Below are 25,005 nucleotides of genomic sequence, written 5' to 3'. Positions count from 1 at the left end.
TTAGTAAGTCACCAGCACAGATCATACAGGAGGAGGATGCAGTTTCATCTCACTGGCACACAAACCCATGCTTTCCAAGCTGCTCCCGGCAAAATTGCCGAGACCCTCAACCCCACTTTCAAATCATCTTCGCGGCACTCAACCTCCTCCAGCCATATGCTCCCGGGTGCACATGCTTTCGTTCTCTGCACCGCCCTCAATAAACAAGTCAATGTTTGGGCCCCTTCCCTCGGGAACATGTTTCATGAATCCCTGTACTGTAATACACAACCTCTTCCAAATCCTGCTCCCTCCCACCCACACAACCTGCCCTCTCTCGACTGCATTTTCAACATCTGGCCTGTTTGAAGGCATCTTCATTTGTGCTCGGGGGGGGGGATGATTACAGAATTGAGAGGGATAGCTGATTTAAACTTGGGTTGTAAAGAAAATTGTGGAAATGAGAAGAGTTCAGCCAAACACAAATTTAGCTACGACATCACTCAACGGAAGAAACTGGAGTTTCAAGTGGTATGTGTTCCATTTATTGGCCTGGTGCAATTGACTTGAGCATTAAGTTTCTTTTTATAAACCTCCCTCAAATAAATGTCAGTCCAGCCCTACAGCAGGGTCTCGGAAGAAAGGGAGCCCTGAGACTTTAATCTGACAAAAGGATTTACTATTCCTTTTGTTGGTTCTCTGGAGCGACACAAAAGAGCCCAGCAATCCATTGTTAAATCTCATGATACCCACGTTCCCATTGGCCAACAGGCAAGTGTTCACAGCCCCTAATTTGTATCCAAAAGCTGTCCGAGGCGCCATGGAAACCAAGGAGATTAGGAGTGGCTGACCAATCGGGACGGGACGGCGGCTGAGGGGTGGACAGTCATCCCAGACAGTTGAAGGTTAAGTCTGAGTGGCAGCAATTCTACTTGTGCCCATTGCTTTCGCATTCCCCTGGAGAGCGCGCAGGAGAGTTTGCCTATTCTCCTGTCACTTCTGACCGGCTTGCGTGCCAGCGCTGAATTGAGCCCCGAACAAAAGAACCTGTCTGTGACTGCTCCCTCTCGTTCTGTCACCATGGTGACCGTGGCACCAACAGGGAAGGTTGGGCGGGAGGGGAGGGGGATTGGGGGTGGGGGGGTGGTTGTGTGCGGTTGGGGGGGGAGGAGGCTGAGTTTGGTGGGGGGGGGGGGGGGGGAGGAAGTGGCGGCAGCGGCTCTGAATGCAGCTGCTCAATACACAACACTAAAAACGACAAGCACCAAGACCCTTTCTTCTCACCTTATTCTGGGGGTGGGGAGGAGGGGGGCCCACTGCACAGAAACTTCATGCTTAACCTGGAAAAATCTGCAGCAAGAGAAAACGGCATGACCCAGATTCGAGGACGGATGTGAACAAAAAAAAAAAAATAATGAATGCAAGACGCAGCCAAGGCTCGCGTTTCACTCACCTTTCCAAACTGGTCGAAATACTGCTTGACATCCTCCACTGTGGTATTTACAGATAATCCGCCCACAAAGATCTTCTTTGTTCTGGTCACCATCTATTGGAAAGCAAATGGATTCCAGTTAAAGTGGCCATGCTTCTCACCGAACTGCCCGGAAAATCAGCCCATACTATCCAACACAGTAAAAGACACACCAACAATCAAGACTGCAAACACACAGTTCTCTTGCCAGCAACCGTGCTGGCATAGCCAACAAGGAAAGGAAGAATTTGCCTCTGTATGTTTTCATATACATATGTGTCAATTAAATACTTTTGAAATGTGGTCACTGTTGTAATGCAAGAACCTTGACAGTCAATTTGCACAAAGCAAGGTCACACAAACAGCAATGAGATCATCTGCTTCAGTGGCAATGTTGGTTGCGGGATAAATATTTCCTTTTATGACCACCCGAAGGGGGCAAGTGAGGCCTCAGTTTAATATCTCAGCCCAAAAGGTTCCCCCTCTGACAGTGCAGCAAGAGGAGAGGGTCAGGCACAGGTAATTACATCCCCTCCAATAGCCACAATATAATGTGCCACCAGTATTAACCCGACAATGTCAGAAAACCCAGGATACCTCAATGGCCTGAAGGTAGGGATGGGGGAAATGGAAGGAAAAAAAAACAGCACAGGCTCCTGCTATGTGATCATTCCTGGCACATGCTTGTCTGGATGCTGGGTGGGTGGCTTGGCCACGAGAATCCCATTGGCCAAATAGCTGTATAACATGTCAAGATTGGCCACAGTAACATAGAAACCCTACAGTGCAGAAGGAGGCCATTCAGCCCATCGAGTCTGCACCGACCACAATCCCACCCAGGCCCCACCCCCACATATTTACCCGCTAATCCCTCTAACCTACACATCCCAGGACTCTAAGGGGCAATTTTTAACCTGGCCAATCAACCTAACCCGCACATCTTTGGACTGTGGGAGGAAACCGGAGCACCCGGAGGAAACCCACGCAGACACGAGGAGAATGTGCAAACTCCACACAGACAGTGACCCGAGCCGGGAATCGAACCCGGGACCCTGGAGCTGTGAAGCAGCAGTGCTGACCACTGTGCTACCGTGCCGCCCGTCCTGACACACGTCGAGAATCAGAGAATCTCTATGGTGCAGAAAGCAGCCATTCGACTCATCGAGTCTGCACTGACAACAATCCCACCCAGGCCCTATTCCCGTAACCTCACGTATTTACCCTGCTGGCCCCCCCTTGACACCAAGGGGCAATTTAGCATGATCAATCCACCTAACCTACACATCACAGTCCAAAAATGTGCAGGTTAGGTGGATTGGCCGTGCTAAATTGACCCTAGTGTCAGGGGGATTAGCAGGATAAATATGTGAGGTTACAGGAATAGGGCCTGGGTGGGATTATGGTTGGTGCAGACTCAATGGGTCGAATGGCCTCCTTCTGCACTGTAGGGATATGATCTTTCGAGTGTGGCAGGAAACCGGAGCACCTGGAGGAAAGCCACACAGAGACAGGGACAATGTGCAGACTCCACACAGACAGTGACCCGAGGCAGGAATCGAACCCAGATCCCTTACGCTTTGAGACAGCAGTGCTAACCACTGTGCCACCGGGCAGCCCGATCAGGAACCCCAATTTCGGCAGAGACGGCGTGAGTAGATTTTCTTTCTGAAACCGTTAAGACAGCAGCAGCCCCAGCTGCGCAGATCCCTCTCTGACTCGCTCCGTAGTGGAGAGACACAGGAGAGCCCCGCCATGCCCTCTCCCTTCCCCCGGTACACACTGTAACCTTTCATCAGTTATTAGATAAGAGAAACTGGGAGTGGGGAACCGAATTCTGGCAAATTTCCTTTCATTTGAAAATAAATAAAATACAAAGCAGCATGATACGAGAGAATGCATCAAAAATTAACACAATCATCAATTAGCACATGAAAACTGTTCTCTTGCTGAGCAGAGATGAATCAGTAGACACTTTCCACTGAAAAGCTATTTAGATGGAAATTTATCATTTAGGAGGGCAAGTGCTGAGCCCTCTTTCTAACACAAGGCCACATTAAAGGCTTGTGCACATTTTGCTCCATTTTACTTCAGATTTCAGGAGAGTCAAGCCCAGACACTGTCCGTGTGTGTTCACAACGCATCACAGCCTTCTCCACCTCCATGGGACAGGACGGTGGGGGGGGGACGGGGGGGGGGTGATGTTTCAGCAGAATGGGGACCAAAGCACCGTGTGCAAGGGGCACGCTCACCGGACTGTCTGACAAGGAGACCACATGACAAGGCTCTAGGACTGGCTCCTCCTCCACAATCAGGCATCTCTCTCTTCCCCCTTCCTCCCCCCCGTGCGGCTCCAATATCCATCGCTTCTCGTTTGCTTTGCAATGCCACATTCGGCACAGGGGCTTGTCCTGGGCACTGGGAGATTAACGGCAGCATTACGGAGCCTTAAATCTACACTTAATAGGATGGAGGGTTATAGGTAGGCCTAAAAGGTAGGGATATGTTCGGCACAACTTGTGGGGCCGAAGGGCCTGTTTTGTGCTGTAGTGTTTCTATGTTTCTTTCTTTCTATGTTTCTAAATGAGGTGCAGGAGGTTTGCAGGTTCGATCCCAAGCCCACCCCGAATTGGCCGATCTCCAAACACACTAGGCCTCGGCACCTCAGGGTTAAGGAAGTGGGGAGGCAAAATCAGCCAGGTATCCTCCTCTGCCCCATCTGGTAACTACTGCTGTAGATAGATTTAGTTGATATTCTCAGGTAAAAGCCTACACACAGATAATAGGGCCTCAGGCCAAGTGATGGTGGAGAGCTGTCACCCCACTCGCCTCGTACCTCAACAAGGAGGTAATGAGAGTTCAATTTCTTCAGGAGCACTTTCAGGTTTAGACCAGGTGCTGCACAAAGTCAGAGCACCTCAGGTCTCATCATCTTGACTGAACTTCAGGCCAATTTTAAAAATCCCAAATAAATTAATTTCAGACCGCATGCCTCATCGACCACGGCCTGAGGGCACGTCCGCAGGGCAAGGGGGCAGTATGGGCAGCACATTGTGGTGTCCGGGGAATGGGGCAAGCACTTCAGCCCCATCAGGCTCCACAGGAATTTTGTTGCACCATGTCTCAGTGGTAGTACTCGACTCCGAGTCAGAGAATTGTGGTTCAAGTCCCACAGCCGAGACTGAGCAATAACTCTGACGGACACTTCACTGCAGCCCTGCATTGATAAGAGGAACTGTCTTTTGATTGAAATATTAACCAAGCCCTATTGTCCACTCAGGTGAACTTAAAATCATAGAATCCCTGCAGTGCAGGAGGCCGCCATTTGGCCCATCGAGCCTACGCTGACAACAATCCCACCCAGGCCTATCCCCGTAACCCCACACATTTATCCTGCTAATCCCCCTGACACTAAGGGGCAATTTATCATGGCCAATCAACCTAACCCACACATCTTTGGACTGTGGGAAGAAACCGGAGCATTTGGAGGAAACCCACACAGACACGGGGAGAACGTGCAGACTCTGCACAGACAGTGACCCAAGCCGAGAATCGAACCCAGGTTCCTGGCACTGTGAGGCAGCAATGCTAACCACTGTGCCACCGTGTCGCATTGCACTATTTTGGAGGAGATTAGGGTGGTTTGCTATTTCTTAATTCAGCACCTAAAACAGGCAACCTGGTCTTCACATTATAGTGTTGAGATCTTGCTGGATGCAATTTAGCTACCACTTTTTCCATGTACATCAGTGACTACAAACATACATGATTTGCTGTAAACCACTTTGGATTAGCTGGAGGTCATGAAAAGCGCTTCACATGTGCAAATTCTTTCCTTTTTATTCAAAAGAGAAAACAATCTTTTAGTGACACAGAATCAGCAGCAGGGTAGGCCCAGAGCATTTTCCAGTCCACACAATCCATTTGATAAACCAAACGACCTAACTTTGGGGCTGGCTTCTTTCATGCGCCCTTGGACAGCAGGGTCTCTGAGACAGACATGGCAAGACTTAATTTATATTCCAATATCTCCAGGAGACAATGCTAGGAAAAATCGACAAGAGATCAAACTTGTTATCTCGCTAAGATCTGTGCCCAGTGTAATCTGGACCCGGTGACCTGAGAGGATTTCCTGTTTGAAACCAAAAACCACACAGCTAAGGGTCAGTGGACAGGCACGCACACTTATGTTCATTGCAGAAGCGGTCTGTCTTGGTTTCCCATTTTCTTGCTGATATCAAGCAGTAGCTGCAGCTTTCAACTACATCACTTCAATACAAGGCAGCCCTATCGCAGGGAGTGGGTCAAAAAATACAAAAGGGAAAAACAAACACAAACTCAGGCTTTGAGCTGAAAAATTCAAACTCCTGTCGTATGTGTAACTACACGGAGTGATGTTCTGGATGAAAGGGAGCACGACTACCAAGAAGGAAAGAACACAAACAGAAGACAGGAAGTTTCTTTTCAAAATAATTCCCCTTTCAGGCCCAGAGAAATGTATGGCAGGAGAACACTGTCAAAAGAAAGGATGGTGCTTGCTATTCTGGGACTGCGCATGGTGTTCATCAATGACACGTCCTGTCGTGGCGTTCAGTCTCAACATCAGGACAGTAAACAGCCACTGCTCCTGTAGATCTACTGGGTCCGTGAGGGAAACACATTGATCTCTTGGACTGTCTGACTTACACTGCCATACCTGACCCAAGTTGCCCTTATCCAGGTGTTGCCCGAGATAGTGTTGCACCGTCTTTCAGATGTGGCAGCGAGCCATCTGCCCTCTCAGCCAGACATAAAAATCCCAACACATGATTTAAGAAAAGTTGGGGAGTTCTGTCCCGGCCAATATTTACTCTCAACCAACAGCTATCATTCTGTCATTATCATAGAATCACAGAATCCCTACAATGTAGGAGGAGGCCACTCGAGTCTGTACCCACCACAATCCCACCCAGACCCTATCCCTGTATCCTCACATATTTACCCTGCTAGTCCCCCTGACACTAAGGGGCAATTTTCCATGGCCAATCCACCTAACCCACACATCTTTGGAGTGTGGGAGGAAACCCACACAGACACGGAGCGAACCTGCACACTCCACACAGTCACCCGAGGCCAGAATTGAACCCAGGTCTCTGGCGCTGTGAGGCAGTAGTGCTAACCCACTGTGCCACCTTGGCGCTCTAAAATCATAGAATAGAATCCCTACAGTGCAAAAGGAGGCCATTCGGCCCATCAAGTCTGTACCGAACACAATCCTACCCAGGCCCTATCTCCGCAACCCCATGCATTCACCCTGCTAATCCCCCGACATTAGGGTCCATTTAGTATTATCACGTGGCTGCTTGTGGGATCGTGCTGTGCGCAAACCCATTGCTATAATTCCTGCAGTCCAATAGGTGATATATTGGTTGCAAAGCACTCAGATATCCTACGGTTGTGAATGGCCTTATGTAAATGCAAATCTCTCTCTCTCCTTACTGCATGGAAGATGTTGATGTTGTACTGCAGGGGGAACGGCTGACATTCTCAGGAGCATCCTAGGCTATGGTATAAACACAGATAGTAAGGTCGGCAGCCTTCCTTGGTAATTTTGATTCATATTTAACCTCAGGTGACTATGAAGCAGGGTAGATAAGGCAATAGGACACTGGCACAGGGAGATGGGGTTAAGTGATCCCATGGCAATTTTTAAACATCGGGAGGAGTTGTCCTCAAGTCCTACACTTCCTCCCAAATCGACCCCATCAGAGACAAATTAACCAGTCTTTCATCTTGCTTGCTGTTTCTGGGAACTCCAGTGCATGAAAAATGACTAATGAACTTGCCTGCAAAACAGCAGTGAAAACCTTCAAAACTAATTATTTGACAGCAAGGATGCAAACGCCGCTGTTGTCTATAAACTCTGGACTCCTGAAGGATCCAGGGGATAGGCTGTACATGGTGGGTGAGGTGGGAACAAGAAGATCGAAGGGCTTGCTGACCTTGGTTGGTGATGGAGTTATTAGTTTCATCAGTTTTGTACCAACCCTCACTCCTCAGTTCTGGTATTAAACAAATTGCTGTGGAACAAGAAATTAGTGCTCTTTGAGTGGCTTAGGGGCAAAGATCAAATGAACCAAGGGAAATCATCTCCCTCCCTCAAGGAAGGATTGATTATGATTCACAGAAGCTTTTTTTTCCCAGCTATTTCGCACCAATAATTTCCTCTCTGTTCTGCTCCTGCTACCTTTGACTCCATGTTGATACATCATTTATTCATCATTTATGCATCAAGCTCGATATTTAGGGGCAACAAGGCATTTGACTGGGGGCAGCATCCAATCCTATTCATATCTATCTACCTGCTAAGAAACACTACGAAGATCACTTAATTACACCTGCTTCCAGCTCATGCCTCAAAACAAATGTTTGTTTTCTTTCCTATTTCAAGTCTCAGCCATGCTATCCTCAGCTTCAGCCCCCAAATTCCACAGGATACAAACACCAACTCATCCAAACTTTTGGCCTCTATATCCTGTCCTCCTCACACTTGCTCACCCCTATTCACTCCCTGCCACCAACACACTGATATTAGAGTTCCTACACTCATTATAGAAGGTTCCTCCACATACACACTAACCATCCTGCTTCTACAACCTCCATGCTTCCAACCTACGCTTCAACCTCTGGGCCCCGGTGAATTCCCACCCCCATGCCCCCACTCTCCCCTTTCTAATGGCAGAGCCTTCAGCCATTCAACCCGGTGTTCTGAAACTTCCTACCAAAATCCCACCTTGCTTCTCCCATAGATTGCTAGAGCCTGCTTTTGGCTTGCCGAACACAAGAAGCCAACAGATAGGAAACGTTCAGTTGACCCATCGAGTCTCTAACTTGTCCATCATTGCTCAGTGTCCATTACTCCCTGGTGAAACAGACGTTCATGTTAAGGCACTCTATGTAGCTGGTGCTGGGTCTCAGGCTGGTGACAAATGGCATCTACTTCATTGGGAAAGGGAGATGCAATCAGGAATGCCTCATCACAATCCTGCAAGAGGGCATCAGGTGAAGGTAGGATTAGATTCTGCTGCAATGACCATCCATTCCTCTCTCCATTTCCCCCCACACAATTCATTCGCACCCCCCCCCCCCCCCCAATCCAAGAACCCTCTTGCCCCCAAATCTCCCCATGGCAAAATATCCCAACAGCGATACCTTCTCAGCAAAGATGCGGGCATTCGCGTGAACTACCCGGTAACGACCAGTAAAGCATTGGCACCTTCAGGTGAAAGTTAGTGAAAAAGAGAGGGGGGAAAAAAAACAAAACTTAGGTTTTCTGTCCCTCCATCCACTCAACTGCACAGTGGCACAATGGTTAGCTTTGCTGACTCACAGCGTCAGGAACCAGGTTCAATTCCGGCCTTGGGTGACAGAGTTTGCACGTTCTCCCCGTGTCTGCGTGGGTTTACTCCGAGTAATCCAGTTTCCTCTCAGTCAAAAGGTGTGCTGGTTAGGTGGATTGGCCAAGCTAAATTGACCTTTAGGTGTCCCAACATGTGCAGTTTGGATGGATTAGCCATGGTAAAATGTGTGGGGTTACAGGGATAGGGCAGGGGAGTGCACCTGGGTAAGAAACTCTGTCAGAGAGTCGGTGCAGATTTGATGGGCCGAATGGCCTCTTCTGCACTGTACAGATTCTATTCTGTGATAAATGATACCAGTGTCATACCAAAGTCCGACAGCTTGTCGTGAGAACCCAAGATCAGATTGCAGTGAGAAGGTGAATTTTAAAAGAGCAGGAATGTGATATGGAAAGGATAAATTCATAAACTAGGTTTCATTCACAGGTTTCAAGGCTTTATCCTAACAAGTCTATTTGATGTGTCAAGGAATGCCTAGGAGGGGTTGGAGCCTGTGGCCACTGAACAGATCTGCTGAAAGAGAGACATCCCTCACTCTCAGGCCACAAGCGAGAAGGAGATTTATAGGAGGATGCAGACTGATATAGCAGAAACAAGAGTCAACGAGAAAACAACACCATTCTTTCAAGAGCAAAATAAATGCCTTTAAAACTGGAAGCAAGATAAACCAGAATGCCAAAAATCCACTTTTCCAAGTAATCCTGCCTTCACTAATATAAACACCACATTGCGTTAGGGAACTGGAGCTGGAGCTGGATGAACTTCGGATCATTCGGGAGGCAGAGGTGGTCATAGATAGAAGCTTCAGGGATGTAGTTACTCCGAAGAATGAAGGTAGATGGGTGACGGTGAGAGGGACTGGGAGGAAGCAGTCAGTGCGGGGATCCCCTGTGGTCATTCCCCTCGGCAACAAGTATACCACTTTGGATACTGTTGAGGGGGACGACCTACCAGTGGTAAGCCACGGTGACCGGATCTCCAGCACCGAGTCCGTCCCTGTGGCTCAGAAGGGAAGGGGGGAGAGCAGGAGAGCAATAGCTATTGGGGACTCGATAGTTAGAGGGACAGATAGGAGGTTCTGTGGCAGCGAAAAAGACTCACGGATGGTACGTTGCCTCCCGGGTGCCAGGGTCCGTGATGTCTCGGACTGTGTTTTCAGGATCCTTAAGGGGGAGGGGGAACAGTCACAAGTTGTGATACACATCGGTACCAACGACATAGGTAAGAGAAGGGACAGGGATTTAAAACAGGAATTTAGGGAGCTAGGGTGGAAGCTGAGAGCCAGGACGAACCATGTTGTCATCTCTGGTTTGTTGCCGGTGCCACGTGCTAGCGAGTTGAGGAACAGGGAGAGAGTGCAGTTAAACATGTGGTTGGAGGGATGGTGTAGGAGGGAGGGTTTCAGTTACGTGGATAATTGGAGCACATTCTGGGGAAGGTGGGACCTGTACAAACAGGACGGTTTGCAACTGAACCAGGGGGGCACCAATATCCTGGGAGGGAAATTTGCTACGGCTCTTCAGGGGGGTTTAAACTAATTTGTCAGGGGGATGGGAAAACGAGCTGTAGTCCAGAAGCCAGTGTTGAGTGTAGTGAGGCACTGAGGAGGGTATCAAGGTTGCAGGAGTGTACCGGCAGACAGGAAGGTGGGTTGAAGTGTGTCTACTTCAATGCAAGGAGCATCCGGAATAAGGTAGGTGAACTTGGAGTGTGGATTGGTACTTGGGACTACAATGTTACGGAGACATGGTTAGAACAGGGACAGGAATGGTTGTTGGAAGTTCCGGGGTATAGATATTTCAGTAAGACTAGGGAAGGTGGTAAAAGAGGTGGAGGAGTAGCATTGTTAATCAAGGATAGTTTAACGGCTGCAGAAATGCAGTTCGAGGGGGATCTGCCTACTGAGGTAATATGGGCTGAAGTTAGAAATAGGAAAGGAGCAGTCACATTGTTAGGAGTTTTCTATAGGCCCCCAAATAGTAATAGAGATGTGGAGGAAGAAATTGCAAAGCAGATTATGGATAGGTGTGGAGGTCACAGGGTAGTTGTCATGGGTGACTTTAACTTTCCAAATATTGATTGGAACCTTTATAGGTCGAATAGTTCGGATGGGGCAGTTTTTGTACAGTGTGTACAGGAGGGTTTCCTGACACAATATGTGGATAGGCCGACAAGAGGTGGGGCTACATTGGATTTGGTACTGGGTAATGAACCGGGCCAAGTGTTAGATTTGTTTGTGGGAGAGCACTTTGGAAATAGTGACCACAATTTGGTGTCTTTCATTATTGCAATGGAGAGGGATAGGGCAATATGGCAGGGTAAGGTTTACAATTGGGGGAGAGGTAATTATGATGCGATTAGGCAAGAATTAGAGAGCATAAGATGGGAACAGAAACTGTCTGGGAAAGGCAGAAATGAAAAGTGGAGCTTGTTCAAGAAACAAATACTGCGTGTCCTTGATAGGTATGTCCCTGTCAGGCAGGAAGGAAAAGGCCGAGTGAGGGAACCATGGTTCACAACAGAGGTTGAATGTCTTGTCAAGAGGAAAAAGGAAGCATATGTAAGGATGAGAAAACAAGGTTCAGTTGGGTCACTTGAGGGTTACAAGGTAGCAAGGAATGATCTTAAAAAAGGGGCTTAGGAGAGCCAGGCGGGGGCATGAGAAGTCCTTGGCCGGTCGGATCAAGGAAAACCCCAAGGCTTTTTACTCTTATGTGAGAAATAAAAGAATGGCCAGGGTGAGGTTAGGGCCGGTCAAGGATAGTAGTGGGAACTTGTGTATGGAGTCAGTAGAGATAGGAGAGGCGATGAAAAATACTTTTCTTCAGTGTTCACCAAGGAGAGGGGCCATGTTTTTGAGGATGAGAGTGTGATACAGACTGATAGGCTGGAGGAGGTAGATGTTCTGAGGGAAGATGTATTAGCAATTCTGAAAAACCTGAGGGTCGCTAAGTCCCCTGGGCCAGATGGAATATATCCTAGGATTCTTTGGGAGGCAAGGGATGAGATTGCAGAGCTTTGGTTTTGATCTTTGGGTCCTCACTGTCCACGGGGATAGTGCCAGAGGACTGGAGAGTGGCGAATGTTGTTCCTCTGTTCAAGAAAGGAAATAGGAGTGACCCTGGTAATTATAGGCCGGTTAGTCTTACTTCGGTGGTCGGTAAGTTAATGGAAAAGGTCCTGAGGGATAGGATTTATGACCATTTGGAAAGATGCAGCTTAATCCGGGATAGTCAACACGGATTCGTGAAGGGTAAGTCATGCCTCACAAATTTGATTGAATTCTTTGAGGAGGTAACTAAGTGTGTAGATGAAGATAGAGCAGTTGATGTCGTATACATGGATTTTAGTAAGACGTTTGATAATGTTCCCCATGGTCGGCTCATGAAGCGAGGAGTGTGGGATAGAGGGAAATTTGGCCGATTGGGTAAGTAACTGGCTATCTGATCGAAGACAGAAGGTGGTGGTGGATGGAAAATTTTCAGACTGGAGACCAGTTACCAGCGGTGTACCACAGGGATCAGTGCTGGGTCCTCTGCTATTTGTGATTTTTATCAATGACTTGGGGGAGGGGGCTGAAGGGTGGGTCAGTAAATTTGCTGATGACACCAAGATTGGTGGAGTAGTGGATGAGGTGGAAGGCTGTTGTAGGCTGCAAAGAGACATTGATAGGATGCAGAGCTGGGCCGAAAAATGGCAGATGGAGTTTAACCCTGATGAGTGCGAGGTGATTCGTTTTGGTAGGACAAATTTGAATGCGGATTACAGGGTCAACAGCAGGGTTCTGAGGAATGTGGAGGAACAGAGAGAAATTGGGGTTCATATCCCCAGGTCTCTGAAGGTTGCCACTCAAGTGGATAGAGCCATGAAGGCGGCCTATAGTGTGTTAGCGTTTATTAACAGGGGGTTTGAGTTTAAGAGCCGTGGGGTTATGCTGCAACTGTACAGGACCTTGGTGAGACCACATTTGGAATATTGTGTGCAGTTCTGGTCACCTCACTATAAGAAGGATGTGGACGCATTGGAAAGAGTGCAGAGGAGATTTACCAGGATCCTGCCTGGTTTGGAGGGTAGGTCTTATGAGGAAAGGTTGAGGGAGCTAGGGCTTTTCTCTTTAGAGCGGAGGAGGATGAGAGGCGACTTAATAGAGGTTTATAAGATGATGAGGGGGATAGATAGATAGAGTGGACATTCAGAGACTATTTCCTCGGGTGGATGTAGCTGTTACTAGGGGGCATAACTATAAGGTTCATGGTGGGAGATATAGGAGGGATGTCCGAGGTAGGTTCTTTACACAGAGTGGTTGGGGTGTGGAATGGACTGCCTGCAGTGATAGTGGAGTCGGACACTTTAGGAACTTTCAAGCAGTTATTGGATAGCCACATGGAGCACACAGAATGATAGGGAGTGGGATAGCTTGATCTTGGTTTCGGACAAAGCTCGACACGACATCGAGGGCCGAAGGGCCTGTACTGTGCTGTACTGTTCTATGTTATAACAACACATGCCAACCCAGAAAGCGAGCAAAAACTGAATTAGTAACCCCTCTACCCCAAAAATAAAGCAGCTAACAACTCGGCCCAAAACACAACCAATGAAAAGGAGCAAGTATGCTGAAAGTGCGGTGGGACACAGGCTTGTTAATTAAGCTGCTTAGAATCCAACATTCTTTGACTTGCTTCAAAGGGGAGAAATTATCATTCAGTTCATGATAACCTACAAGGGAATACAAGGATTGAAGGCGCAAGAATTATTTTCAAAGATGAGGCCTGGCAGTTCGCAAAGGTATTTCAGCTCTTTGCCATGCCACACCCCCCATGCCACCCTGCTACATCCCACCCCCCCCCCAAATGTACCTTCTGTAGCCCAGCTAACACCAATGTTCACAGTAACAACCTTCTCACCATCTAGACTTTTTACTTTCTATTTTGGTGGCCGCTACTGCGTGTGACTGAATTTAGCTTGTGTTCTGTGGGTGAAATGCCTACTGCCCTCTCGGCATGGTGGCACAGTGGTGAGCACTGCTGCCTCACAGCGCCAGGGATCTGGGTTCAATTCCTGGCTTGGGTTACTGTTTGTGCAAACTTTGCACGTTCTGCCCGTGTCTGCGTGGGTTTCCTCCCACAGTGCGAAAGAGGTGCTGTCTCGGTGCAATGGCCAAGCTAAATTCTCCCTCAATATATCCGAACAGGCGCCAGAGTGTGGCAACTGGGGGATTTTCACAGTAACTTCATCGCGGTGTTAACGTAAGCCTACTTGTGACACTGATAAATAAACTTCAGCAGCTTTTATGCAGTTACAGCAGGAGGAGGATATAGGCATCCTGGAACACCTGGGGAGGGCGGGGGGCAGCCCAATCATAATTTCCAGCCACAACAAACAGAAACATAGATGAGAGGAGGCAGCCATTTGGCCCTTCGAGCCTGCTCCGCCATTCATCACGATCAGGGCTGACTGTCCAACTCATTAGCTTAATCCTGCTTTCTCCCCATAACCTTTGATCCCATTCGCCCCAACAAAACACATAGTAACTCAAAGCACTGACTGCCGATAGCAAACATCTGTCGAACACGCTACACCCTTCATCAGGACACACAATCTGGGCTGGAGTGCAATTAAATCATAGAACGAACACCTCAGGCAGCGGCCATTCCAGCCCATCCTACCTCTGCTGGTTCTACGTAGGAGTTATCCATTTGGGCAAACCCCCTTGCTCTTTTCCCACGCTCCACAGTAAAGTTGCCGGCCGAGCAGAGATACAGTTAGAGTTTTGCAGACCTTGCAATTTAAAAAGTGCACAGAATATCGCTTCAGATGGCGCTTAAAATAGTTGAGAGCTTGTTACACACGTGCAAGGGAAGGACCTGCAATAGATCTAGGAATGGAGAGTTGTGCCGCTAAATCTGTTACCAACCAACATGATTTGAAGTTCGTGCAACTGGGATTTGAAAGTTCTGCTCGTGACTTTTGACAACAAATTCTGAATAATGTAGGTAGGTGGGTGTCGTGTCTGAATTACTTTGGAGTGTCGGTTGTAAGCTTAAGGAGAACTTCCTTCCTGAATGAAGCAGGCTGACCTCTGCCCTCACCTTCCCCACCCCCACCCTCTGTCGAACATCCTCCAAATGGACTCACTCCCCCCTCCCCCACTGCAACCCCTCTGACCACTCGGGAAAAGTCCTTCAGCTTTGCAATTGGGGCGGGGGGGGGGGGGGGGATCAACTCCTGTTGTTTAATTAGAAATGCAATTACCAATGCACTGTGGCTGCAGTGTATGCCATTGAAGGAGACATACTTTACAACAGTTCAAAACAAGTTACTTAGACTACCTTTTCCTCCCCTGCAAGCTTTGTCACAAAAGGATAAGAACAGTAATGTCATGGGAGTGGCCATTACCTCTTAATGCGCACACCATCCGCCCTGACTTGGACATAACTCATACCAGGCTCTCATCCCTACCAAACACCATCAGGCCAACATCAACTAGGACTGTCTCACGGCAACTAGGAGGGGGGGGGGTCGCAATAAATGTGGCTGAGCCAGCATTGTCCACATCTGGGGTGGGGGAGAGGGGTGGATGGACTTTTGTTAAGAGAAAACAGGACAACATCCTCGGTGGGTTGCAACACTCTCACCTCTTGTCACAAAGTCGTGGGTTCAAGCACCACTCCAGAGACCCAAGCACAGAGTCCAGGCCGACACTACTGTGCAACACTGAGGGAGGGAGTGCTGGCGTTTGGGTGAAACAGACTGCCCCTTCTGCCCTCACAGGTGGGTGTGAAAATTCCCATAGCTATTCAAAGGACGTCTTTCATCCTTCAGCCAACAGCATTCAAACAAACAAACAAAAAAATAGGCTAACTCATCATTGGTCTTATTAATGCTTGCGGTTGCCAAGTTTACCTCTAACACAATAATTGCTACACTCAAGCTATTTTATAAGCTGTGAGGGGGTGTCCCACTGTATAAATACATATTTTTGCCGATAACCTTGCCCGTGGCTGGGATTCTCTGGTGCCACTGCAGTGAATGGCGTTTTGGCTGAGTGCCAGATTCTCCATTCTCACTGGCAGTGGGGCAGGAAAGGATGAGATCAGAGAATCCCGTCCTTTTGTCGTTAGTGCGCGAAACTGGAGAGTACTTCTCGAGAGGAGAAGATAAACAAGCTACTTTTTCTGCTCACTGTGCTCTCTTACTGAAAAATACATGCACCCAAATCAGGAGATAGAACCTTCCAAATTTGCTGTTCAGTGCACAGCTGCCATTTTGGGTCTCCAAATGCAAGTTGCCCGCACTCAAGAGATTGGGTTACTTGGTAATCCCCTACTTAAAAAGGTAGTTGTTTGTTTTAAAATACTCCTTTTCTTAAAAAAAAGAGAAAAGCTATTCACGCTTTGCTTTGTTTGAGTTTCAAGTTCCTAGTGACTCACCAGTTTGCGAAGTTGCTGAGGAGCCTGATGGAATCAGACTAGCGAGTGTACGTTACAAGTCTTTGTGATGTAAGCAAATAGACCTCACCTGACTGACTGAGTGGAGGAGGACACTGCAAAATGGGTCGAGTTGGCTTTTTAAAAATCACTAGGCCCATAACAATTCTGTAAAATACTTGTTTTAACATCATAATCATTATTTTAAATTGAGTGCTTCAATCATCCCAATAGCTGACTTAATTTAATGCTACTTCTGTGAGTGCACAACCACCGACTAGTGTCAGTGGGCAAATGCTATTTTTATTGCAGGAGATTTTAACCAAAGGTTTGGAAATCATGATTCCATCTGTTTTTCTGCCGAGAAAAAGCTTTGCTTCTGATATACAAAGGGCTGCTATTCTCTCTATATTTACAGTGTCTGAATAAGTCCATTTTTATTCAATTTTAAAACCAGGACTTTGGGGATTGCATTCTTCAATTCTGCTTTCCTATATATACACACATATATTCTACGAAAACCAAAAGCGTTTGCCACAAACCCACTCCATTTAGTTGACATTTCACTGGCACTTTTCTTTCAGTGAATCAATGCTTTATTGTGACAGGACAAACATTTATTTTCACCTTTAAGTCAAGAAGCGTGAAATAATATTAGGCTCAAAATATAGAGATGTAACAGTGAACTAACAGTCAGCTGATCATTCCCCATCCACAGGGTGGGGAAAAATAGAAGCAGTTCCATAACAGCATCTCACACATTTGTCACATTCTTTCACCAATACTGAAAGACCAAAAGCAACCGTCACTGGCAAGGTGCATTAAACATTGAAGCTTTTGGAGGTCATTTCTATTCCATTTGTAATGTACATGAGATCCTCTCTCTCTCTCATCATATTTGGCACACACTTTTCTGAAGCTGTGTTACTCCTTCAGTGCTACAACCAACCAGGCTCTGGTTTACTTTCCTGCTGTCCTTTTGAATCTGGTTTTAGTGGGACAATGGGCACACGGGGCGATTAATGTGTGATTTCTTAACCCACAAAACTACAGGGTTCAAAAGCAACTCTGGAGAGCAATAAAATAAAAGCTTCCTCTATCTGCTGACCGCACACAGGTCCCATGCAGAGTTTTGAACAGTCTCAAACCTATGTATTACATCCTGAAAAAAAAAAATTGAGAGTTAAGACATTGAGGCAGAGTTTTATTTTGAGGCTGGTGGTGCCATGGGAGTCTCTCATACAAACACTGGGTTGGACAAAATATTCTATTCCACAACCTGATGACAAAACAATCCACCAAAGAAGAGATCTGGTTTTACCAGCATGGACAAAGGAGTGCGGAATTAAAACTGGTGGCATCATTGTTATGCAAATACGAGCCAGTTCAATTTTTAAGTGTGTGCAATAATCAGAGAAACACAAATCCCAGATGTTCTGAGCAGTTCAGATCACTAAATGTCGCGATTTAATCTCTGGTCTGTGTTGTGTCAGCCGGTATCAGTGGGTCCTGCTGCCTCACCAAGAACAAAAGCCTGAATACCAGAGGGCCACCAGCACTTACGGAACTGTACCCCAGTGTGCCTGGCTGTCTTCACTGCAGACAGGGCCAGAGAAGAAATGCTGGAAGGGGGGGAAAATCACCAGCTTGTGATCCAGAACCAGAAACAAATGGGTGATTCTTCCAATCCAGCACTGTCGCTCCTTCTCTCCCAAGCTGAGTTTACCAGAAATAATCTTCATATTATCCTGGTCTCTCCAGCCCAACACAATAGGGCTGGAGCAATAGGACCATGCTGCTACCAACCGAGCATTTGGGGGGCATGGGGGAAGAGAAACAACACAGGAGGATGGGGAGAGGAATAGCTAGCAGGTCAACACAACTTTCAGGACAGAACAAGGTTTCTGCTAACATGCAGTGTCGCACTTCAGCGCACTCCCTGCTATGGAATAGGACATCCTCCCATTCAATTCCCCCCGACCCCCCGCAACACACTCCAACCTTCCCCCACGCCCCCGTCATACCCCTTAAGAGTAGGTTTCAAGGTAGAATTCAGACTTCCCCCACAGAGACAAGGGAGAAACAAACCAACCAGCTGGACGTATCAACATCTCCACATAGTTCCAAACACAGAGTAAAGGAGCAGCATCATTAGTGAAGCTCTGGAAACAAGTCAGAGAGCTCTCTCAGCACAGTGCTGTCAGGAGACCCAAAGAGGAAAGGAGCTAAGCAGCATTACTACATTGGAAGCATCCAGTGGGGAGACCACTGCTTCCCTCAGCAAGCTCCCTGCCACCAAAATAACACTGCCCGTATCAGCAACTTCCAGTGCAGTGCATGCCAGGAATGGGCAACAAATGCTGGCCCTAGCCAGCGACGCCCACATTCTGAGAGAGAATAAACCAATGCTGCAGGGACCAAATCTTTCAGCATCACTGTCTCCCCCATCTCATTGTGCAAATCCCAGAATGGTCCCCAGCTCTTTATTCTTGGCTGTGCCACTTCTATTACGTGAGTGTGTTGATAAGAGATGTCCAAAACAATAACAAATATTATTCAAATAAATGAATATTTTGTTGATAGAAGCACGAATGTTGGAGGGTCCTTGACCCACTGATACAAAGGGACCATTGATGAGGCACTCATGCATGTTTATGTACTAATCACACTGAGGGCTGGTTCCTTGCCTATCATTTCTCCCTCTCCACAAATGAATTTCCTTCATTTAATTAAATTTTCACCGTTCTTTTCTGTAGCTCCGTTCTTCATGTCTTCCTACACAGAGTATTCAGCCACAAGCAGCTTCATATTAGAATCTGATCCCCTCCTTACCCAAGGGCCACAAATGCCTCCCAACAACTGGAGACCCAGGCAGCGGTGGTCCACCTGATGTGAATTCATAAACCAGGAGAGCAGGAACTTCCCTGTGGTCCAGGAGGGAAAGAACATCCACTGGACCTTGGCACATCAAATGAGCAAACAAAACAGCTATAGCGGCACAAACACCAATCTAGAAGCAGATAACTGCATCTAAGAGCACAAGGGTGCAGAAAGCCACGAGGGAGAGGGAAAACGAAAGCACAGGTGAACACAGAAAGGGAGCCAAGACACAGGGAGAAACAGGAAGGGAGAATAGTCCACTTATGCAAGCCTGACACAAACAGATGTCTTATCCACAGATTACCCTAGCTAACCTGCAAGGCACACCAAGGCAGCTGGGGAGACACAATCTGCTCCATCTAGGATCAACCACTGCTCTGTACTTAAAGGACATAGGTACGTTGCCTAAAAATAGAATCTAAGGCACTTCCTGGTGCACTGTGCATTAAGTAAGCACAGTGCTTAGCGGTACGCTGATATCAAGCTGAATGACATTATGAATATTCAATGATCATTTCAATAATTGATACAACTATTCTATTACAAATCTAATCAGCTGCACAGTCGGCAGTGCCAGCCTTTTGACAACTCGTTCTTTGAAGTTCCCCAAACATGGAGATGAACGTTTTATTCCTGGTTTTCGAGCAGCAGCTCAGTTCTGCTCTCATCTCCACCTGCCCTAGCCTGACATCACCCATAAATACCGGCAGTCCACTTTAACCTCACACAGGTAGCTCTTCCTCAACCTCGACAATGCTACTGGAGGCTATTTGACCATGTGGGGCGTCACTGCTAGGCCAAATCAGGTCCTCAATCTGATATTGTTATGTATATATCCCAGCTGTGGTCACTGGATAACTATCAGAAAGGGGAAACAGCAACTAAATTACTTTTATCTTCCACTGCACTTCCCTCTGAAGCCTGAAAAAGCGCACCAAAGTATTACATTTCAATCCAACTCAGAGATCTGTTTTCCTTATCATTGAGCAAGCAGTCTCCTCCCAGGTTTCCTACCAACACCTTGAAGAACATTGTGTAGAATGTTAATAGTTGGTTGTTGTTAAAGACACACAGGAAATGGATATTGTTCGACTAAGGACTGAGGACACAGTCTGTTACCCCTGTAAGAGGGGACTGTTATTTATTTTCATTTGTTTAGTTGTTGCTCTCGAGAGCATGAAGAGAGTCACTTGGAAGGCTGGGTTAGCAGTTAGGAGGCAGAGATCTGTGATGCTGGACCCTGTGAATAAGTCTACTAACAAGGATCCTGAGTGGCTTGGATCCACGGAAGAATGCCAGCAATTCCCCATTCAGACTTTAATCTCAATAAATCTTGTTCAGCCTTCCATCCAATGCAGTTGAGATTCCACCTCTAAACACTAGCATAGAGGTACAAAATATAATTAAGGTGGCTAATGGAATGTTGGCCTTTTCTTCAAGGGTCTAGAAAAGCGTGTGCTTTTTATGCCGCAGTTGTATAAAGTTCGGGTTAAACCTCAGTTAAAGTACTGAGTTTAGTTCTGGACACTGCATTTCAGGGAGGACATATCTATTGGCCTTGGGGGGTAAGGTATGCAGTAATTTTGTTTTTAATTCATTTGTGGGATATGGGGCATCGCTGGCTGGCCAGCATTTATTGCCCATCCCTGGTTGCCTTTATTCAGAGGGCAGACTAGACCAGACCAGGTAAGGACGGTAGATTTCCTTCCCTAAAAGGACATTAGTGAACCAGGTGGGTTTTTCTAACAATCGACAATGGTTTCATGGTCATCAGTAGATTCTTAATTCCAGATTTTAAATTGAATTCAAATTCCACCATCTGCTGTGGCGGGATTCAAACCAGAGTACTTAGAGCGTTAGCGGAGTTTCTGGATTAATAGTCCAGCGATAATACCAATAGGCCATCGCCTCCCCATCTGAAAGGGTTAAATTATGAGGACGAGGTTTATAGACTAGGATTGAACTCCCTTTAATATAGACGATTAAGAGGTGATCCAATTAAGGTATTGAAGATGATTACAAGAGTTGATAATGTATGTGGGGAGAAATTATTTCCTTTGGTGGGGGAATCTAGAACAAGGAGACATAACTTCAAAATCAGAGCCAGGTCAGTCAGGGGTAATGCCAAGAAGCACAACTTCACACCAAGAGTTTTGGAAATCCAAGAAGCTGTGGAGGCTGAGTCAATGGAAAAATTCAAAAGCGAGATTGATAGATTTATGTTTGGTAAGTCCATCAAAGGATTTAGAACAAAGAGAGGTAAAGAGATACAGGGAGGTACAACCATGATCTAATTAAATGGCAGAGCAGGCTCAAGAGGCTGAACTGCCCATTCCTCCTCCCATATCCATTCCTACGATTGCATGGGGGAAACTATGGGCCCAGATCACATTCTCCATGATGCCACTCCAAAACATTGTCCTATGTTTTCAGCAACCGTTGCATCCAATTCCAAATCACCAAAATACCAAAGCTATTAACCAACTGGAGCTTCCAATTCACTACAACATAAATGTACCATCAAATTAATCGTACCCAGATAGCAGAATATTTGAGAGTTAAAGACATCATGCTGCATTTACAATGACTCTCTCCAAGCATAGCATTCTCACCACTGAGTCAGGAGGTCATGGGTTCAAGCTCCACTCAAAGAGCCTTCAATACATAATCTAGCCTGATACACCAGAGAACTGGAAGAGATGTTGGCCAGAATGTTACCACCATTCACGCCAGGGGGTTTTCCTATCCCGCTGCAGTGAACGGAGATTTGGCTGGGCAACGGGAGTGGTGTGAACGGCCGGTAAGATCTCGCCCATTGTCTTTCTAATGAGACATTAAAGCAAGGCACCACCAGCCTTCTCCAGGGGCCACACATCTTCCTCGGTGCTATTTTGAAGGCCAATGAGTTCTACCCCATCCTAGTCAATATACATCACCCAACAAAACAATCTCATCTGAATGTTGCTTGTGGAGTCTTGCTGTGCATAAACTGGCTGCTCTGTTTGTTACAACAGTGACCATACTTCAAAAGTACTTAACTGGCTGTAAGGCACTTTGAACATTTTGAGATTTGTGAAAGGTTCTACATAAATCCAAGTCTTTCTTTTCTCTCATGATATACGATTATTGCAATAAGCATCTGAGGCAATGTACTGTTTTTTTGGCTCTTTGCTCTCACTGAAGACACAAAATTTAAAGGCACAACTTTTATACTGTGTCTATTGCACTGCCAGTCTATGTGAACAGCCCAACAGTGTGGGAAACAGTGAAACAAGGCTGAGTGGAGGATGATGAGAAAGGAATGATGAATGGAATGCCACTGTTTATTTTACCTTGCTTCCCATGGCAACCAATATTGAGCTCAGCACGTCCATAAAGGTTAAGGATGTTGGAAGCACCATTAATCTCCCATTCAATCCTCTTGGATGTGACTAGACAATGAATTCTCCAAATGATTCAAGCTCCCTTGCGCCCGACACCCACCCCCAACAGTCTTTCCGCTCCCAAAACCACTGTTTTCTTTTCCCTACAGTAGCCCCAATGTGGAAACTCAGGACCCTATATCCACCAACTCCAATATGCCTCTTCAATGAGGCCACAATTTCCTTGACAAATTACAAAGTTACCCCGTGCTCAGCTAAAAAGGACTCGGATTCCTAGGCAGCCACGGTCAGCTTTCCCCAAGTTCACTAGGTTTTGACAGTCCATTCTAATGGCTCCCTCTTGAGCTGTGAAGCAAAATGAACTGAAGTGCTGCCAAAATATAATTTTACAATCATATACATTTCAAAATGTGGGAGGTTCCAAAGAAACCAAATGGAAGCAGCTAGCATTCCTCCCACCTTCCCCCCCCCCCCCCAGTCATTCCCTGGTTTCCAGTCCGTTGCCAGCAGAGAGGATGTCATAATGTGTGCTTCACGTGTGCTGTAAATAGTCACAGATGTCACTGAGCCAGATTAAGCCATAGCGGCTTTTGATATGAATCAGCCCAGCCAACCACAAATCGATGCACTTAAAGACTCACAATCAGGGCAAACGGCAGCCAAACGCACACATGCAAGCCAAACGGCACGCTAAACGCCACTGATTATTAAGATTTTATGAAATTTATCTCGTTACCAGCACTGTCCCCGAATGTAAAGTCACCATCACTGGTCAGTGTCCATTGTTTATGGAGATTTTAATTATGCCCCCTGTACTCCATTCTCAAGAATTATTCCTCAGTTTTCCCCCACACTACCTCCCCCTTCTGCCCCAGGTCTTCCCCCCACTGTTACTTTATTAAACAGACACAGGAGGTAGAAACTCACTTCACTGCCATCCAAGCTAACAGAACGGGGCTGTGTGTGTGTGTGTGTGTGTGTGTGTGTGTGTGTGTGTGTGTGTGTGTGTGTGTGAGTGTGAGTGAGAGAGAGTGGGGTGGGGGGGTAATGTATAACCTTCCTTGTCTGTACACCAGGCAGTATATTTACTCACTGAAGGAAGAGAGACTCATCACTTTCACTCTGATTACCCTCAGTAATGACTCATTACTGCGAACTGACCTCACTCTTCGCTTTCCTACCAAGTACAGTGAGACTCACTGTCTCTTCGAATGAAACAGCCCAGGAAGAATTAATAGATACAGCCCCACAGGAAAGCACAGTTGCTGCAGTCATACAATGCGGCTGTCAAGGTGGTTTTACAGTGAAGAGCTGCTGACAGCAGACACACAGGTTACCCCCTCCGCCCCCCCCCACCCCACCCACACCCTGCTGTTGACAGCACTGACATATATAAAAAAGGGCCTGACCTGCAAAGATCCAATGCATAAAAGCCCTGTGAAAATACCTGTAGTTTAAGCTGAAAGCAAAGTGCAAGACTCTCTTCCTTTCAGCAAAAAGAATGTTCAGTCCTCCGGAGTGGGAAGCAAGGCAAATGGAGCAAAACATCTCTGTTTGAGCACTGCTCCTCAGCTAGAGATTTTATTATAAAAGGAAAAGCATCACTCCAGGCATAGTGGGAACATTCTCTCACTTGAGTCATGCGTTTAAGACCTATTCCAGAGATTTGAACAGTCTACACTGACAGTGCACAGCCTCCATTTACCTCCTCTTTTCCGGTTGTGCTTTATAAACTTAAAAGAAATAAGCTGAGACAGAGAGAGAGACAGAGAGAGAGACAGAGAGAGAGACAGAGAGAGAGACAGAGAGAGAGACAGAGAGAGAGACAGAGAGAGAGACAGAGAGAGAGACAGAGAGAGAGACAGAGAGAGAGACAGAGAGAGAGACAGAGAGAGAGACAGAGAGAGACAGAGAGAGAGACAGAGAGAGAGACAGACAGAGAGACAGAGAGAGAGACAGAGAGAGAGACAGAGAGAGAGACAGAGAGAGAGACAGAGAGAGAGACAGAGAGAGAGACAGACAGAGAGACAGACAGAGAGACAGAGAGAGAGACAGAGAGAGAGACAGACAGAGAGACAGAGAGAGAGACAGAGAGAGAGACAGAGAGAGAGACAGACAGAGAGACAGACAGAGAGACAGAGAGAGAGACAGAGAGAGAGACAGAGAGAGAGACAGACAGAGAGACAGACAGAGAGACAGACAGAGAGACAGACAGAGAGACAGACAGAGAGACAGACAGAGAGACAGACAGAGAGACAGACAGAGAGACAGACAGAGACAGACAGAGAGACAGACAGAGAGACAGACAGAGAGACAGACAGAGAGACAGACAGAGAGACAGACAGAGAGACAGACAGAGAGACAGACAGAGAGAGAGACAAGAGAGAGAAGGAGAGAGAGAAGAGAGAGAGAGAAATGTCAACGTTTTTACCATCCCAATTTAATTTCTTTAAAAGTGACTTGAATTTTGA

The 25,005-nt window shown here is 46.8% G+C and overlaps 1 protein-coding gene across 2 annotated transcripts in view; it reads right to left on the bottom strand.

Moving 5' to 3' along the window:
* Window positions 1-1,261: 1,261 nt before the first annotated feature.
* Window positions 1,262-25,005, bottom strand: part of LOC144487119 (RNA-binding protein Musashi homolog 1-like) — a 59,979-nt gene continuing 36,235 nt past the window's right edge. For both annotated transcript variants that reach the window (XM_078205178.1, XM_078205177.1), the window contains exons 6-7: window positions 1,433-1,525; window positions 1,262-1,329 (exon numbers count right to left, since the gene is read on the bottom strand). In XM_078205178.1, coding sequence (XP_078061304.1) covers window positions 1,315-1,329; window positions 1,433-1,525 — 108 coding nt within the window. In that variant the 3' untranslated portion in view covers window positions 1,262-1,314. The remainder of the gene's footprint in view (window positions 1,330-1,432; window positions 1,526-25,005) is intronic.

The sequence above is a fragment of the Mustelus asterias genome, unplaced genomic scaffold (assembly GCF_964213995.1).
Source record: "Mustelus asterias unplaced genomic scaffold, sMusAst1.hap1.1 HAP1_SCAFFOLD_600, whole genome shotgun sequence".
Classification (NCBI taxonomy): domain Eukaryota; kingdom Metazoa; phylum Chordata; class Chondrichthyes; order Carcharhiniformes; family Triakidae; genus Mustelus; species Mustelus asterias.
This window is presented reverse-complemented; position numbering and strand designations above follow the sequence as displayed.